General features: G+C 39.2%; 1 protein-coding gene across 1 annotated transcript in view; it reads right to left on the reverse strand.

Annotated features, from left to right (window-relative positions):
- CPA6 (carboxypeptidase A6) overlaps positions 1-17,478 on the reverse strand; it is a 557,716-nt gene that overhangs the window by 65,223 nt on the left and 475,015 nt on the right. Inside the window, exons 7-8 of the mRNA XM_006880443.1 lie at positions 14,608-14,718; positions 12,545-12,635 (exon numbers count right to left, since the gene is read on the reverse strand). Coding sequence (XP_006880505.1) covers positions 12,545-12,635; positions 14,608-14,718 — 202 coding nt within the window. The remainder of the gene's footprint in view (positions 1-12,544; positions 12,636-14,607; positions 14,719-17,478) is intronic.

Genomic DNA, 17,478 nt, shown 5'->3' on the forward strand with positions numbered 1-17,478 from the left:
TTCTCTCTTGGTTTGCCCCCTTTCCTATAGGTAACCTTAACACTGAGTTTTACTCCAGACCTGACCCTGAACCCAGTTTCAGAGACAAAAAGGAAATACAACTGCCAGCTAAGGAAGCAAAGGAGGATGGAGCCTCAGGGTTCAGTCAGCCATCCCCACTGAACCCACCTGGGAAAACACTTTGCAGTCCAGAGGGGAGTAGAAGTCAGAAAATACCTTCTAACAGAACAAGACGGCAAGCAGCTTTAACCCAGGACCACCAGTAAGGTGATAAAGTGTGCTCCCTTTCCCCCTTCACATCAACACCTCTGTTCAGCATGAAGCCAGAGAGTCTGCGCTCAATTCCCGAATGAGAAACCCACAAGTGAATAAGACAGTTTGTTTAATCACCATTGGACTATGCTTACCATTGCCCTGTATCACCTGATCCCCACTGAATCCTTTTCATTTCCTTCACCTACTCCCCCCAGCCACCAAATTGTGCATTCCTGAATCTGAATCCCTGCAATTTTCATCCCTGCCCATCCTCACTCACCCTTCTGCTCCCAACCCTCACCTCCTTGTATCCCTAACATGTTTTTCCCACTTTAAAAAAGTGTGTAAAAATAAAAAAGAACTGTTTGGGTATCTCCATATCAAAATAAAATTACCCACAGTAATTTCTTAAAAAAAACCAGAATAAACTAACATAGACAATGGTTAAAATGTTAAATAGCTATGATGAATACAAGGACAAGGGGAAAATATTAACTGAATGTTAAAAAGCTTACAGAAGAGAATTCTTTCTTAGGGAATGGGTGTGAATCTAGAAATAAAAAGTTTCTTGTATAGCTAGTTTAAGCATGTTGTTGTTGTTATGTGCCATCGAGTCACTTGTGACTCATAGCGACCCTATGTACAACAGCCCTAAACTCTGCTCTGTCCTGTGCCAATCACACTGTCTCTGACACTCCCATCCTGATTACCCCAGTCACTGAATCAATCCAACCCATAGAGGGCCTTCCCTTCCTGTGCTGTCCCTCCACCCTCTAGGGGAGATTAAAAAAAATTGATTGCTTTCAGGGCTACTGGAAAAGTTGAGGAAGAAACTCTACTCTGAGCCTTCTTCATGGACTTCAAGTGCCAGGAAGCTACTGCCACTTCTGGAATAAGAAAGCAGCATATTCAGAGAAGAGCCAAGATCAAGAAGCTTTCTCAGAGAAATTACAAGGCTCTACAGTGATGCTGGACCATAAAAGCAGTGATGATAGAAGCCACAGACTAAATGATACCCATCTAACTTGTCCACCATCCACTGATCAGTGTGTTGCTAGGTAGCTGGAAGCTGTTCCACTGGTAGTTTTCAGTCCAGCTTCTTAGACTAAGACAGAGTAGGAAAATTGGTCTGCCAATTTATTTCTGAAAACTAGCCAGTGTAAACCATATGTATCAGACAGTATTTTCTGATATAGTGCTGGTAGATGAGCACCCTAGACTGGACAGTACTTAAAAGATATGGTAGATGCCACAGTGTACTAAAACATACAAGCAATTGTGAAGTGGCATAGGATTTCATGCAACATTGTGCTCTGTTGTACTTAGGTGGCCATGAGTTGGAGTTGACTCAATTGCAGCCAACAGCCACCACCACTGCATCTACCACCACTGCCACCATTTCCACAAGCACCTTTAGCAGCGTGTGCACCACCAATAATACTACCATTATCACCTCCTCTACACCACTACCACTACCACCACCTCCACTGCCACCTCTACCGCCACCTCCACCACCACTTCCATCACTACGTCCACCACTTGCACTACCACCTACACCACCTCCCCCCCTCCACTACCACTCACCTTCATCCTTACTTCCACCATCACCACCACCACCACCATCACCACATCTACCACCACCATGACTACCTACACTTCCACCTCATTCACCTCCCGCTCCACTACCACCATCACCACCACAAGTGCCTACATCATTCCCATCACCACTTTACTTCTGCATTCTAAATTTCTCTGGGAATGCATGAAAAAGATCTCAAAGGACTGGCCCAATTACTCTGGGTATATCTTCAGGAGGAACCCGTCCTGGGAGATAGATATCATGCTGGGAAAGGTAAAAGGTCAGCTAAAGAAGGAAGACTCTTAATGTGGTGCGCTGACATAGTGACCACCACAGGGCTTGAGCATGACAGAGATCATGAGTAGGCACAGGAGAGAGTAGGTTTAGATCTGTTGTTCATAGGGTTGTTATAAGTCGTAATCTACTCAACAGCATACAACAACAACAAAGCACACTATCCATCGTAATTACTTTGGCCTTAACAGTACAGGAATGGTCACTGAGAAAGGGTGTGCAATATATTGAAGGTGTAATTCTGCAATGTAAGCAAACCAGAAAAAAAAAAATCAAGGAAATAAACTCTCTAAAGTGCCAGTGTTTACTTCCAGTTCTCTCCAAATACCAAAAGGACTGCTGCATAAGAATTTAAAAAACAATGTTTAGAGTAGAGTAAGAAAGTTTAAAGTGATTAGACTATGATATATTGTCACTTGTGTGATATTATTACTGCTATAAACAACAAATAAGATAGACATTTGCCTGGGATTGGTAGGTGCTGTACAATCAGATGTAGGTACATTGTTCTAGACACAGTTATGGTGATAACAAAAAATCAAACAGTTGTTGAGTTGACTTTGACCCATGATGCCATGTGTGTTGTAGTAGAATTGTATTTTCTAAGGTTTTTGACTGATTTTTTGAAAATGCACATTGCCAGGTTTTATTTTGAGATTCCTCAGAGTAGACTTGAACCACCAACCATTTTTGGTAGGCAGTCAAGTGAATTAATTGTTGCAGAATCCTTGAGCTATGGTGACTATTTTGCCATTGTTAGGTGGTAGTGTTAGGAGTCGAGTAAGGCCCATAGTGACTCTAGGAACAACAGATCTGAACCCTGTCCTATCCTGTGCCGTTCTCACTATCTGACATATTTGAGCCCATGGCTGAAGTCCCTGTGTCAGTCTGGTTCAGCATGATGTCCCTTTCGAAGGAATAGAAGGTCCTAAAATCATCATCAAGGAGCCAGGTGGACAGAAATTCTCTTTTGTGAATATCTGCAATCATTGCTAAGTTTTCAGGCAACTTGACAGACATGGTAGATACTGTGATAAAAAGTTCCTGCTACAAAACACCCCAAAGTAATCGATACAACAAAATCAATCTTAAATACACAGCAGAGTTCTCAAAAATGGTCCTCGGGGAACAAACACAAAGAAGATAGGAACTGAAATGAGAATGGCTGAAGCTCAAGAAAAAACTGAAGTCATTGCCCAAGGTCACACTGATTTTTCCAACCTTGAAGCTTGTGGCTACACATGGTGAAGACAGGGCCCAGGCCTTAGGTTCTCAGTACACAGGTAGACAGAAAGGACAGAGCTAGAATTTTCAAACTGTGATGGTTTCAATAAACGTATTGGATAAAATGAAACAAACAGAACTATGCCTGCAAGGGGAGATAACAAGGAAATGTGGCCATTTCAGCCTGAGCTGTGGGTAAAAGAGAAACCACTCCCTGGAGAAATCACAACCAGATGCCTGATGTCACATCACATGGGCTTCTACATTCAGACTGCTGGCTTGGCATGAGGTGGCTCAAGAGCAGAGACTACAACCAAGGATCTTTAATTTTAATCTTGCTGAAAATATACATAGCAGAACATACACCAATTCAAGAATTTCTACATATACAGTTCAGTAACATAGTCTATGTTTTTCATGCTGCATCATTATCCTCACTATTTACTGGGAGATCTTAAGAAAAGTGAATTCTTGCTGGTAGCATACTCCTCAACTCAGCCCTTGTAAAGTTCCAAAAACAAACAAACAAAACAAAAGAATAAGCAAACAATTCCCCTCAACCCCAAAACAAAAACACGTTTCCATCAAGTCAGTTCTCTCTCATAGTAGCTTAATGGAACAGAGAACTGCTCCTAGGATGTACTTCATAAATTTGGGCTAAATGGTCAAAGTTGTAGTTTTCTTTTGACATTCATTTTTTCTTTTGACTTTACTGCTACACTTACCTTTCTTTTTTTTAAAAAAAAAATAAATAAAAAAAAATCTATATGATCCAGCTATTCCACTGCTTGGAATAGACCCCAAGAAAATTAACACTGAAGCACAAATGGAGACTAGTACACCAATGTTTATAGCAGCATTATTCACCATCACAAGAACGTAGCCCTCAGGAGAACAGATTTTGTAAATCACTACCTAACTTGGTAGGGACTGGAGAGCATTATGCTATGCGAAATAATTCAGTCCTATAAAGACAAATACTGTATTAAGGCCATTATTGTAGAACATGTATGAGGATCCAGGGGGGCTAGGAGGGAGCAGAGGGGTGAAGGTAGGCATGGGGGTGAGGGTGAGGCAATGTGGAGGAGACAGGAGGTGTAGGGTGGGTTAATCATAGGGTTGCACAATTTGAAGGGTGGAGGAAGGAGCGGGTAAAGGAAATGGGAAAGATAATGGTGTGAGAAACAGTGTATACAAACTTTGTAAGTAAACTAGAATAAAAGGAAAATTCTATTTAAATAAAAATTATTTTATACTGGTTTACTTACAAAGTTTGTTTGCATTGTTTTCCTACGCTGGATACACTTATGTCTTTAAGAAGGTGACAGCAACCATTTCTGGTGTATCAGACTAAGGATTAGAAAGAGGCAGCTCTGGAGTTCTCCTGATCTAGCTCCCCATCCTAGCTCTACTCAAGGGTAATCTTCAGAACATTTTTGGTGTAGCTCATAAAGAGTTGTGCTGCTAACCCAAAAGTGGTAGCTCTCTTGACATTTCAAATCCACTAGTGGCTTACAGGAGAAAAACTGACAATCTCCTGTGTGAGTTACAGCCTCTGAAAACTTATTGGAGGGTATGTTATGTAAATCACTTCTCACTCAATGGCAGTGAGTTTGAATATTTTGAGTTTTTCCTGAATCTTAGTTTTTTTTTAAATCAGTCTACATAGAGATGATAATAGCATCTAACTATTTTTTATTAAAAATTCGTGTCCAACACTTAGCATATGATTGGGCTATAGTGAATCTTTAATAAATGTTGTCCATTTATCACTAGCAGAAAATAAATCCCTTTTAGTTCTAAATTTAAAAATCTCTATATGCCCTTTTTGGAAGCAGAAGTGGCTCTACTTCCACAATAGCTTGCCTCTGGAACCTGGAGAAAGGATGAAAATTATATAGGAAGTGTCCAGAACTTTTGTTCAAAGGGTCGCTATGAGTCACCTGTGATTCAATGGCACTTAGCAACACTACCACCACCAACAGCATAGAGAAAGAGAGAGTGAGCAGTTGGCCTAGTGGTCAGAAAGCCATGCTCCCAAGCCAAAGGTGGGTGACTCTACTCCGCAGCCCTCAGGCCCGCCTTTAATTGCTTTTGGTGAAACATTCTTCCAGGTCGTGTAACCCTAGTATGTCTACTTGCTGTACAGATGTAACTCGTGGTTGCTTTGAAGCCGAATACTGTTACCCACGGTGGACAGTCTTTGGTGAAGCTCCCTGATTAAAACAAGCTTGGAAGCAGGAGTGGCATCCTCTTCCACAATAGCGTGCCTCTTGGAAACCCCATGAACCTGGAGAAAGGATGGAAGTTATACAGGAAGTGCCCAGGACTTTTGTTCATAGGGTTGCTATGAGTCGCCTGCAACTCGATGGCACTTAACAACAACAACAACACCACATAGAAAACACAACTGTGTGCCATCATTTAAGTAGTTCATTCTTTCATTTTTACATTCCTTTGCTAAATTCCACAGAATTTAGATTATCAATAAGTTTTCTGACTTTGAACTTATTTAAAATTAAAAACAGGGTAAACCAACAAAATTTCCCCCCTTATATTTCCCAAGAATCCCAAGTAATTACTTGGGAGTTGGGTATGTGTGCTCACTAAATTTTTTAGTACTTCAGCATTCAATCTGCAATGCCTTGCATAAAGAAAGTGCTCAAATTTGATTTAAAATAGAATTGTAAAATGTTAGTACCACTGCTAACAGAAATGGCAGAGCTTAAAGGCCTATCAGGTAAAACCAAAAACCAAATTCGTTGTAGTCAAATTGATTCTGACTTACTGTGTCAAGAAACCATCTAAACCAAGACAATTGTCTTTAAGTGGATTCCAACTAATTTTGAACCAACAGCACAGAATAGAGCTGTCCATAGGGTTTCAAGGCTGTAATCTTTGTGGAAACACATAGCTACATCTTTCGTTTGTGGATTGGTTGGTGGGTCCACACTGTGGTTCTTCTATTAAGTACCCTAGTGCCCCAGGACTTCTCAGAAACTATCTACATGTTAATCTCATTGTTATGTTTAATTCCATCTACATGCTATGTGGCTCTTATCACACAAGTGTGTGAGAACTCATTGTTTTCTGAGGCATTGTGTTCTTGATGTGGATTTTATCCTTTTGAAAACTTGATGTAGTTTACTTCTCCCCATGAGTTGACCTGCAGGCAAGACTCAGCACTTCCTCACATTGCCAAATACCAGTTCCAATTCCAGAAAACTGTAATAAGTAGATTTTACTTGGGATTCCAACGATGGTGGTGAATCACCGAAAAGGATTTACATACTTCACAGGAAAATTCAATTAACGTCTAGGCTATTCGATACCTTTTGATCCCTGGAATCTTTTTTTGAGCTATTTTAGCATTGTTACTTCTCTTCCTCCTTTGGCTACACACTTAACCTTGAATTTCTTATATTTTCAGAGAAATTCAGCTCAGGCTCTAAAGAGTAGAGCTCACAGAATGAAACAATGATGGAACCCAACCTCGTAGGAAACAGGCCAGTGACCTGTTGGTATTTCACAGGCACTGGTTGGAATTTTCTGGTTTGGTAGGAGAGCGCATTTGTGAATGTGTTACTTTATGTTGTTGCTGTGTGCCATAGAGTCAGAACTAACTCATCGTTGACTCTTCAGTAGGTTTTCAGAGGTAATAAATTGCATGGAAGGAGATTGCCTATGGAGCAACTGGCAGATTTGAAACATATGCCTGAAAGATTGCAAGATTTATGTCCTTATTCTCAGCTCTACTCTAACTTGTGTCCTTTCTCAGCCATTGAGAACAGTGGCATTCATGTGGCCTGAAGTCCCTCAGGTGATAAGGAATTGGGAAAGAGTACATATTTCCACACGTGGTCTCTAAATTGTGCACTCAACACTGAATGCGCTAAAATAAAACCACTGTCACATGGAGGCAGGGGAGTCTACAAAACTTCATAATAAAATGCAGTTTCATACTCTCTATGTTTGGAATTAACTGATTTAAGGGGATGACAGTTCAGTTAATTGTTAAGTATATAGTGTTCATAATAATATTGGCCATTGCAATTAATTTATAAACCTTTCTTCTTAATATGATGCAATATGTTATTGCTGTCAGTCTACCATGGAGTCACTTCTGAATTATGACGGCTCTGTGCATTATGGAGTAGAACTGCTTCTTGTGGTTTTCTTGACTATAATATTTGCAGGCTTATTTGTGCTTCCATTGGGTGGTTTTGAACCATTAACTTTTAGGTTAGCAGTTGATCACAAACAATTTGTGCTATCCTGGAACCTTTATATATAATTTATACCATAAATGCTTATTTGGAGTTCACACAGGAGATTTCATATTTACCTACATATCCTTGACCAAAGAGTGACTCTATAGGATTTGCTGTTGCCTTGACCATACACATAATGAAGATAATAGTGGGAAGAAGGGATAGATCTGAAGCTGTGAAGGATACCGATAGGCATTATTTATTGTCTCAGATAAAGCTGATCTAATGACTATAGTATGGCAGATAGGCCCATGACTCACCTTCTGCAAGTCTCAATCTCTTAAAACTGTCAAGGTAACTACTAATGTTGTTGTTTGTTGTTATGTGCCACTGAGTTGCTTGCAACTCATAGAGGTCCTTTGTACAACAGCCCTAAACTCCGCTCTGTCCTGTGCCAATCGTACCATCTCCGAATATACCTTAAAGAAATAAGAGCTATAACATGAAGGGATGTGTGCAGTACTGTTCACAAAAGAAGTAATGGAATCAACAAAAGCACCATCAATAAATAAATGGATAAAGAAACAAGAATATATTCACACAGTGGAGCACTATGTAGCACAGAAAAAGAATGATAAATTAATGAAAAACTACATTACATGTATAAGTCTAGAGGACATTAAGCTGAGTTAAATAAGTCAGTCACTACAGGACAAATACTGTGTTAGACCACTATTATACAAACTAGAGAAATGTTTTAATACAGAAAGGATAAGCATAGTATGGTTACCAGAGAGGGAAATGATGAGAAGTGAAAAAAAAATTACTAATAGATAATGAACACTTTATCAGAATGGGTGTGGGAAAGACAATATAGAATAAATGGATGATCAGACATTGTGTGTACTTTAATAAATGTTATAGAACAAAATATTCATGAATAATTGACAGCAAAAAGATACCCTAACTCAAACCTTAGCAATATGCTTTGTAAATTGCCGCACAAATCACAATAAGATATGTAAAAAAAGGTAATGTTACAATTGATCTTTGATATAATCCTTTGTGCATGCTATGTGCTAACTTTAAGGAAAAAGAAAAAAAGATTTAAAAAAATGAGTAGAATCAGAAAAATGCTAGTAGAGACTTCAGTTGAAATGAAGAAATCCAAACTGGAAAATGCACAGAAGAAACAAACAAACTGGCTAAAGGCAGATGAACAAAGGAGAGCAAGACATGCTCTGTAACTGGATAGCAAGTAGCCACAAACAAGGTTCTCCCTTTACGCTATGAAATGGGCTAGGCTGATAGAGTTACTGAGCTCAGTTACTCAGTCAAACCACTCACAGATGACAGGCATGTGGATCCAGGTACTTGATAACCTGTGACACAGTACACATTTATGAGCATGCAAAATGTTTCCTTCAGAGAGAAAGGAAGAGAAAATTGGAAAAATAAGCAATAGATTTGAGGCAGTGGGGTAAACATATTTGTTGTCTCAGGCTAGGTTGAAGGAATATCTAAGTCCAAACAGCCATTAACAATGCCGCCGTACAGTTTCTGTGCAGTGCTCCTTCCTCCCCAACATGACTGTATGTACTTTTATGTTAATGCTCATCATGGCAATATTCACATCATGAGAAAGAAGCTGCTTTGCAAATTGAACTATGACTCCGAGGTGAAGCAATTGTTCTGTAGCATGGGGAAAGAAAGCAGATTACGGACATCTAGACCACTTTTTGGAGCTAAGGGAGTTTCTGTGGTGTAGATAGTAGAGAACTGTGCTGCTAACACAGGCAATGCCTCACTGGTGGTTTGAATCCACCAACAGCTCTGCGGGAGAAAACAGACAATCTCCTTCCATGTGATTTATAGTCTGGGCTTATTTATGCATGGAGAGCTCTGGTGGTGTACATACAGCTAGCCTAAAAAACAGTAGAGCTTTGCATAGCTAACCTAAAGTCAGTACCTCTCTGGCAGTTTGAATCTATTAGCAGTTCTGCAGGAGAAAGACGGGCAATTTCCTTCTATGCATGTGACTCACAGCCTCTGAAAATCGGCTCAGGATCAGCTAGGAATTGATTCCAACTCAATGACAAAATATTTGCAGCTAGGGCTGAATAATGCATTTAAAAAATGTGAACCTTTTAATCCTCATAAGAAGCTCATGATGTGAGTATTATTATCTCATAAATTAAAAAGCAATGCTCACTGTCTTTGAGTTAATACTGGTAGACTCAAACAATGTTTGTTGTACTTTAGATCCATATTGTTTTTACTATCCTATATGTAGTTTGTCTTATTTGTTACCAATTGACATATTTCGGCAGATGCTGCCCTGAATGTACTCACCAAGCTTTGCCAAGAAATCTGGAGGACAACTACCTAGCCAAATGACTGGGAGAGATCCATATTTATTCCCATTCCAAGAAAAGGAGACCTGACAGAGTGTGGAAATTAGCAGACAATATCACTAATACCACATGCTAGCAAAATCCTGTTGAAGATTATACAGAAATGTTTGGAACAGACATTGACAGAGATCTACCAGAAATATAAGCTGGGTTTAGAAGAGGTTGTGGCACTAGAGACATCATTGCCAATGTCAGATGGATCTTGGCAGAAAACAGAGTACCAGAGGAATGTCTATCTGTGTTTCATTGACTATGCAAAGACATTTGACTGTGTGGATCACAACAGATTGTGGCTAACCTTGCAGAGAATGGGAATCCCAGAACACTTGATTTCGCTTATGTGAAACCATACTTGGAGCAGGAATTAGTCCTCAGAACAGAACAAGAAAACACTGCATGTTTCAAAATCAGGAAAGGAGTGTGTCAGAGATGCATCCTGTCTCAACACATTTTCAATCTATATGCAGAATAGATTATTTGGGAAGCTGGGGCTTTATAAGGAGGAATGTAGCATCAGGATTGAAAGAAGACTCATCAACAGCCTACATTATGCAGATGACACAACCTTGCTTCCTGAAACTGAGGAAGACCTGAAGTGCTTGCTGCAGAAGGTCAAGGACACTAGTCTTCAATATAGATTGAAGTTCAACATCAAGAAAACAAAGATTCTCACCACTGGGCCAATTGGCAGCACCATGCTAGATGGTGAAGAGATTTGGGTTGTTAACAATTACAGCTTGCTCAGCGCCACAATTAATACTCTTGGCACCAGCAGTCAGGAAAATAAAAGATGAATTACACTGAGAAAAATCTGCTGTTGGGGACCTCTCCAGAGTTCTGAAAAGCCACAATATCAGTTTAGAGACTAAAGTGCACGCAATCCAGGCCATGATCTTCACAATTACTTGTTATGCATCAGAGAGCTGGACAATGACTAAAGACTACAGAAGAAGAATTATTTGTGGTGCTGGAGAATAGGTTTCAATATACTATGGACTGCCAAGAAAACAATTACATCTGTGTTGGAGAGGGTGAAACCAAGTTGCTCCTTAGAAGCTAGGATTTTGAAGCTCTGTCTCACATACTTTTGGGCATGTGGCCAGGAGGGACTGGTCCTTGGAGAAGAACATCATACTCAGAAGAGTGGAGGGACAGCATAGGAGAGGAAGACCCCGGATAAGATGGATTGATACAGTAATGGGGTTAATGGGAGTAGGTATGTCAGAATCAGTGAGACTGGCTCAGAATAGGGCAGGCCTCTTAGCTGTTGTACATAAGGTCGCTATGGGTTGTAGGTAACTCAACGGCACATAACAACAACAACAACAGAATTGACTGACTACTTACTACTTGGCTGTCAGTTGGTTATACTTGTATAATGCTGTGATGCTAAAAGCTATGCCATTGATACTTCAAATATCAGCTGGGTCACTCATGGTGGACAAGGTTCAGTGGTGTTCTCAGATTTGGAGGAAAGGTCTGACAGAAAATGAACTAATGAAAATCCCTTGGATTACAACAGAATTCTGTCCTATATAGTGCTGGAGGATGAGCCCACTAAATTGGGTGGCACTCAAAATACACAGCAGCTGCAGCAATAAACTTCAGCAAACCAGTGATAGTGATGCTAGCACAAGATCACAACAATGCTTCGTTCTGTTGTACGTAGAGTTGTTATGTATCAGAGCCAGCTCAGGAACAATTAACAGTACCAGCAAATTGACTGAGAGTGTTTTTCTGGAGGGATATGTGGATGGAGTTCAAGGACATGGCCAGTAGCTATTGTATTTAACGCTGGTGGGTTTGGAGATGTAGATACTAGCAGAGACCCCATTACATTACAGAATGAGTGTGTTTGTGACAGACTCCACTTCTAAGAGACTGCATGATGGTTTTCCATTATGCTATCCTGATTTTTGAGAGAACGAAGATGTCTTTTTACATTTTGGCCATCCTTTTTCCTTCCTTCCTTTCTGCTGCATGTATAATAGACATGACTAATGTCCTCATTTCTCTCCCTGCTACCTGCTGGCTGGTTCTCTGGAAGCTTTTTCCTTCTTAAAATGACATCCTTCCTTTACTAGTAAGATATCAATGAAACATGCAATGAAACAGAAATATATTTGCTTTGTGAGTGGCCAGTGACTTAGTGATTGACAGGTAGATTACAAACATCCACTCAACAGCTTTGATCATCAGATCTAGAAAGATGTAGGTAGGATTAATGTTAGCCTTAGTAAAATGAAGGAAACACTTAACCAGATTTATACCACAAACCACACAGTTCCTGTTGTAGTTTTGTGAATGACAAATATTCTTCAGACTGATGCTTGCATATCTGTGTTTAAATACTCAGTTTTCAGGACTGAGTTGATAGTTTTAAATTTTTATGTATTTTTTAAAACCCTTTCATTTTCTTTGACAAATGATAGCTCTACCATACAGATGGTTTAGATATGCACATACAGAAAAACACTAGTCTCATGTTAGAGTCTAATGGGCTGTCCTTACTTCACAGTGGGCCTGTGGAAACCTTACTGTCCAAATCCCAATTAACCCCAACTTACCGCACCATTTCACTCTCCAGTTCCGATTGGCATCCGCTCCTCGGCAGCGGAACTTTGAGTTCCTTGACCTTGTTTTCCTCCAGAATCGATCCTAGACATAATTAAGAAAACAGGTGCAGAGAAACACTTGAAAGGTTATTCACATGTCTTTGACTGGCTCAATTAGTTAACTAATCACATCACTGAGGTGAACATATCTACTGTAAATATGATAAGAAAGAAGACTGAATTAGCATGGAGACCCTGGTTCACGTGCTAATTTCTGTAATCTCTTACCTTTGTTTGACCTAATTGCTTCACAGGCAAAATGAATAATAGGTTGTACTAGCTGAGTGATGCCCCCATTTTATTTGACATTGCTATCTTTCATTTAAACTTCTCTTGAGAAGAAATCTTATGCAAAAGCCAAACATGTTGATGAAGTGAGGATGTAAATGTAATGCTCTCATAAGGAAGGGATTAGAGACCTCTTTATTGCAGTAAGTACAAAAGCAGCAAAACATTTGGCATTTTCACATCTTTTACCCACACAATTCAGCGACGTTACTTATATTCACCAGCTGTGCAACTATCACCACTGAACTTCTATGAAGAGGGATAAAAGAATTTGAAAATGAATGGAGGCTACTTTTTACCCTCTGAGACTACCTGAGTGACTGTCCACTATGGCTACGTCTTATTCCTCACTCTGTCTTCTGTAATTTATTTAGTCTATCTTTTGACAGAGAACTACCAGAAATAACAAGCTGGACATGAAAGAGGCCATGGCACTTGGGACATTATAGCCAACGGCAGATGGATCTTGGCTCAGAGCAGAGAATACCAGTGGAATGTCTATCTGTGTTTCATTGACTATGGAAATTTGACTGTGTAGTTCACAACAGATTGTGACTAACATTGAGAGGAATGGCAATTCCAGAACACTTGATTGTGCTCATGAGAAACCTATACTTGGATTAAGAAGCAATCATCAGAACAGAGCAAGGAAACATTGATTAGTTCAAAAAATCAGGAAAGGAGTGTATCAGAGATGTATCTTTTCTCCATACATTTTCATCTATATGCAGAAGAAATTATTTGAGAGTCTGGGCTTTATGAGGAGAAACGTGTCATCAGGATTGGAGGAAGATTCATCAACAAACTGCATTATGCAGATTATACAACCTTGCTTGCCAAAACAGAGGAGGACCTGAAGTGTTTGCTGTTGAAGGTCAAGGACTGCAGTCTTCAATATGCACTGAAGCTCAAAAAAGATTTTCACCACTAGGCCAATTGGCAACACTATGATAGATGGAGAATAGATTGAGAATGTTTATAATTTCAGCTTGCTCGGCTATACAAGCAACACTCTAAGTACCAGCAGCCAGGAAATCAAAAGATGTGTTGTCTTGGGAAAAATCTGCTGTCATGGGCCTCTCTAGAGTACTGAAGAACAATGATGTCAGTTTGGAGATGAAGGTATGCCTGATTCAGGCTATTGTCTTTGTAATTATTTGCTATGTATCAGAGAGCTGGGCAATTACTATAGATGACAGAAGAAGGATTGATGCCTTTGAGTTGTGGTACTGCAGAAGAGTGTTGAACATTCCATGGATGGCTAAGAAAACAAAGAGATTCATCCTGGAGTGGACGAAACCAAGTTACTCATTGGAGGCAAGGATTTAAAGCTCTGTCTCACATACTTTGGACATGTTATCAGGAGGGACTAGTTCTTGGAAAGGGGAATCATGCTTGGAAGGGCTGAGGGCCCACACAGGAAAGAAAGACTCTATATGAGATGGAGTGACAAAGTAACTGGGTTTGATGTGTCAGAGACAGTGAGACTGGCCCAGGATAGGACAGAGTTCAGAGCTACTGTGCATAGGGTTGTTATGAGTCACAGGTGACTTAATAGTGCATAATAACAACAATAAAAATACCAATTTAGTTGAATCATGGGAGAAATATGAGTAATCTCTTCTCCCATGTGGCTTACAGCCTCTGAAAACCAGCTACAGAGGCAATTGTGAGTCCGTTCCAACTCGATGGGAATGAGTTTCAATTGGATGGGCAAAGTGACTTACATTGGTCCAGCTAAAATGGTATCCATCCACATTAAAAACAGGCATGACATAGAAATAGAGATGATTCAACATTTTTCTCATGGCTGGGTCACTTCGATATGTTAGGAGAGCCTGAAAAGACAAAAGTGACATTTTCGCCCCTTACAATTTGATCCATTTAGAAATAGAAAAAAGTGTAAAAATTCTGTCTTTGAGAAGTATAAAAGTTTGAATATGTTATGCTGAGTTAATAGTAACGAAAGGATTTTGTATGACCTCTTCAACTGAAAAAGTTCAATGTATAGAGACCATTGCTTATTAATAGTTATCAGGGGATGGGAAGGAGGGGAAACAATGAATTTTGCTTAGAGCAGTGTTACCGTCAGTGGTAGCAGAATAATCTGGAATTAGATAGTGGTGATAGTGGAACAACATGATGAACACAACCAGTATCACTGAATTGTACATGTAAAATCACGTTGATTCGGTCTTAAGCAGATAGATTGATTCAGTGACTGGAAAAACAGGCTTGAGCATGTCGGAGATGACGAGGATGGCGGAGGATAGGACAAGGGTTGTTAGGCATTGTTGCATCAGTGCCACCTAATGAGAACCAGCCAGCCCAAATATTATACAGACATTGCACACTCATTACTGAGACTTTAGTGTCAAACTAATTCCTTTTTACATTATAGCAAAGACAGTAAAACACTCATTGGACAGCTTCTTGCAGTATTTTTGAACTGGCTTAATTTGGGGGCTGATTAACAAAACAACAAAATATGCTTGCATACAATTCGTTATTTTTTTTTAGATTCCATACAATGTAGACAAAATATTTAACTAAATATCCTCGCTGTTCTTAAGTAGCTTGGAAGATGTGTAATAATGGATGTAATAATTTCATTGAAATATGTAACAATGGCTGTCTTTGGGGAGTAGAAGTAAGGAATAGTGTGTAGGAAGGAGAATTACTTTCTATTTAGACTACATGAATTTTTATCAGATTAAAAACATTATTAAAAAGAAACTAATTCCTAAATCATGTTAATAATGCCTTATAAAATTCAATCATTGAAATGTCATTCTTCTTTTACTTCTTGTTAAGCAGTATTTCTGAACCCACCACAAGTAGCATTATGTACTCACAAAGAGAATTCTATTTATAGAGATTCAAGAATAAAACTTATTACTAGAAACTATCATTATGTTACAAATAACATAAAAAGACAGGCGCATATTCAAGAACATAGAAAAATTTAAAAATATTGATAGGATTAATACAACATGACAAATACAATTATTCCTTGTTCTTCTTTTGTTTAAAGCTCAGTAATAATTTGTTGACCAAATAGCTTCAATAGAACTTTCACGTCTGCTCAAATTTCTAATAACATTCTACTGCTTCAAAGTAAAAAGAAATCTCTAGTGTACAGTCAAGTGTACAAATTCTAGAATTTTGTTTCTCTCTAATAAACAAACCCATCAATGCCCAGAAGAAATGTATTGCTGGAGATTGCAGAGGGTAGATCATATGATTTGACATTCATCCTTAAAATTGGACATTTGTGACTTTCTATGCTACTCAAGAGAGGAAGGGGAAATGGATAAAGGGAGAATATACAGTAAAGAAAGGGTAGGAGAAAGTCAGCATAATTTATCTCTCTCTGCATCTAGCATTGGAGACCATAGATCATTTTTCTCATTCCAAATTAGGAATGTCTCACCCTTTCCAGGCAGTTTGTATTGGTCCCTAAGCACAGCAACTCTGGAGACCTACATGGAAATGTGGAAAAGTCCTCATTTGATCCTACCTCTCATCATCCAATAAAATTGACCTTTGGTATTTAAAATACTGCTAACTACCATTTAAAATTAACTCTGGTGACCTAGTGAGTTGCACCAGCTGTTCTTTGGGAGAATGATGAGTAACTTCTTCTTGTGTGATTTATAGCCTATTGGAGTAGCAGCCATGAATTAATTTCAACTTGATGGCAATGAGTTAGTTTATCATTTAAAAAATTATAAACAAGAGAAAGGTCCAGAGAAAAATATTATACTCCTGTATTCACCAACTTTGGAAGCAGGAGTGGCACCCACTTCCATAAATAGCTTGCCTCCGGAAGCCCTATGAACCTGAAGAAAGGATGAAAGTCACACATGCAAGTGTAGAGGACTTTCATTCATAGGGTCACTATGAGTTGCCTACGACTTGACGGCACTTAACAACAACAACATTCACCAACAATAACTTGCCATATTTTTTCCATGTTTTTAACATCATTGATAACACTAAATAATTACTAAGGGTCCTAAATTTGAAGTTATCTTTCCCATTCATGATCTGGTTTAGAACAAACCATTCTGGAGAGGGCAAAACCAGGCTTCTCCTTGGAGGCAAGGATTCTGAAGCTCTGTCTGACATACTTTGGACATGTTGCTAGGAAGGACCAGTCCTTGGAGAGGGACATCATGCTTGGGAGGGTGAAAGGACAGCGCAGGAGAGGAAGACTCTTGATGAGATGGATTAATTCTGTGACTGGCATAATGGTGTTAGGATGTCGGAGACAGTGAGATTGGCACAGGATAGAGCAGGTTTTAGGACTGTTGTATATAGAGTTGCTATGAGTTGCAGGAGACTTGATGGCACATAACAACAATAACAATGACAATATGGATTCATAAATGATTTGTAATATTGTTGCTATGTTTTGAAATGTAAAATCAATGGTATAATATTGCAATTACCACTCTAAAGTATGTTTTTGTCCAAGTATTTTATTTTTGTCATTTATTAAGTAGATGAGTTAGTAAGATTTACTGCTTTATTACTCAAAGAGGAAGCTCTACACAGCCATGTTTACTACAGCATTATTCACAAAAGCTAAGAGA

The sequence above is a fragment of the Elephantulus edwardii genome, unplaced genomic scaffold (genome assembly GCF_000299155.1).
Source record: "Elephantulus edwardii isolate Elephantulus edwardi_28Jun2011 unplaced genomic scaffold, EleEdw1.0 scaffold00008, whole genome shotgun sequence".
NCBI lineage: Eukaryota > Metazoa > Chordata > Mammalia > Macroscelidea > Macroscelididae > Elephantulus > Elephantulus edwardii.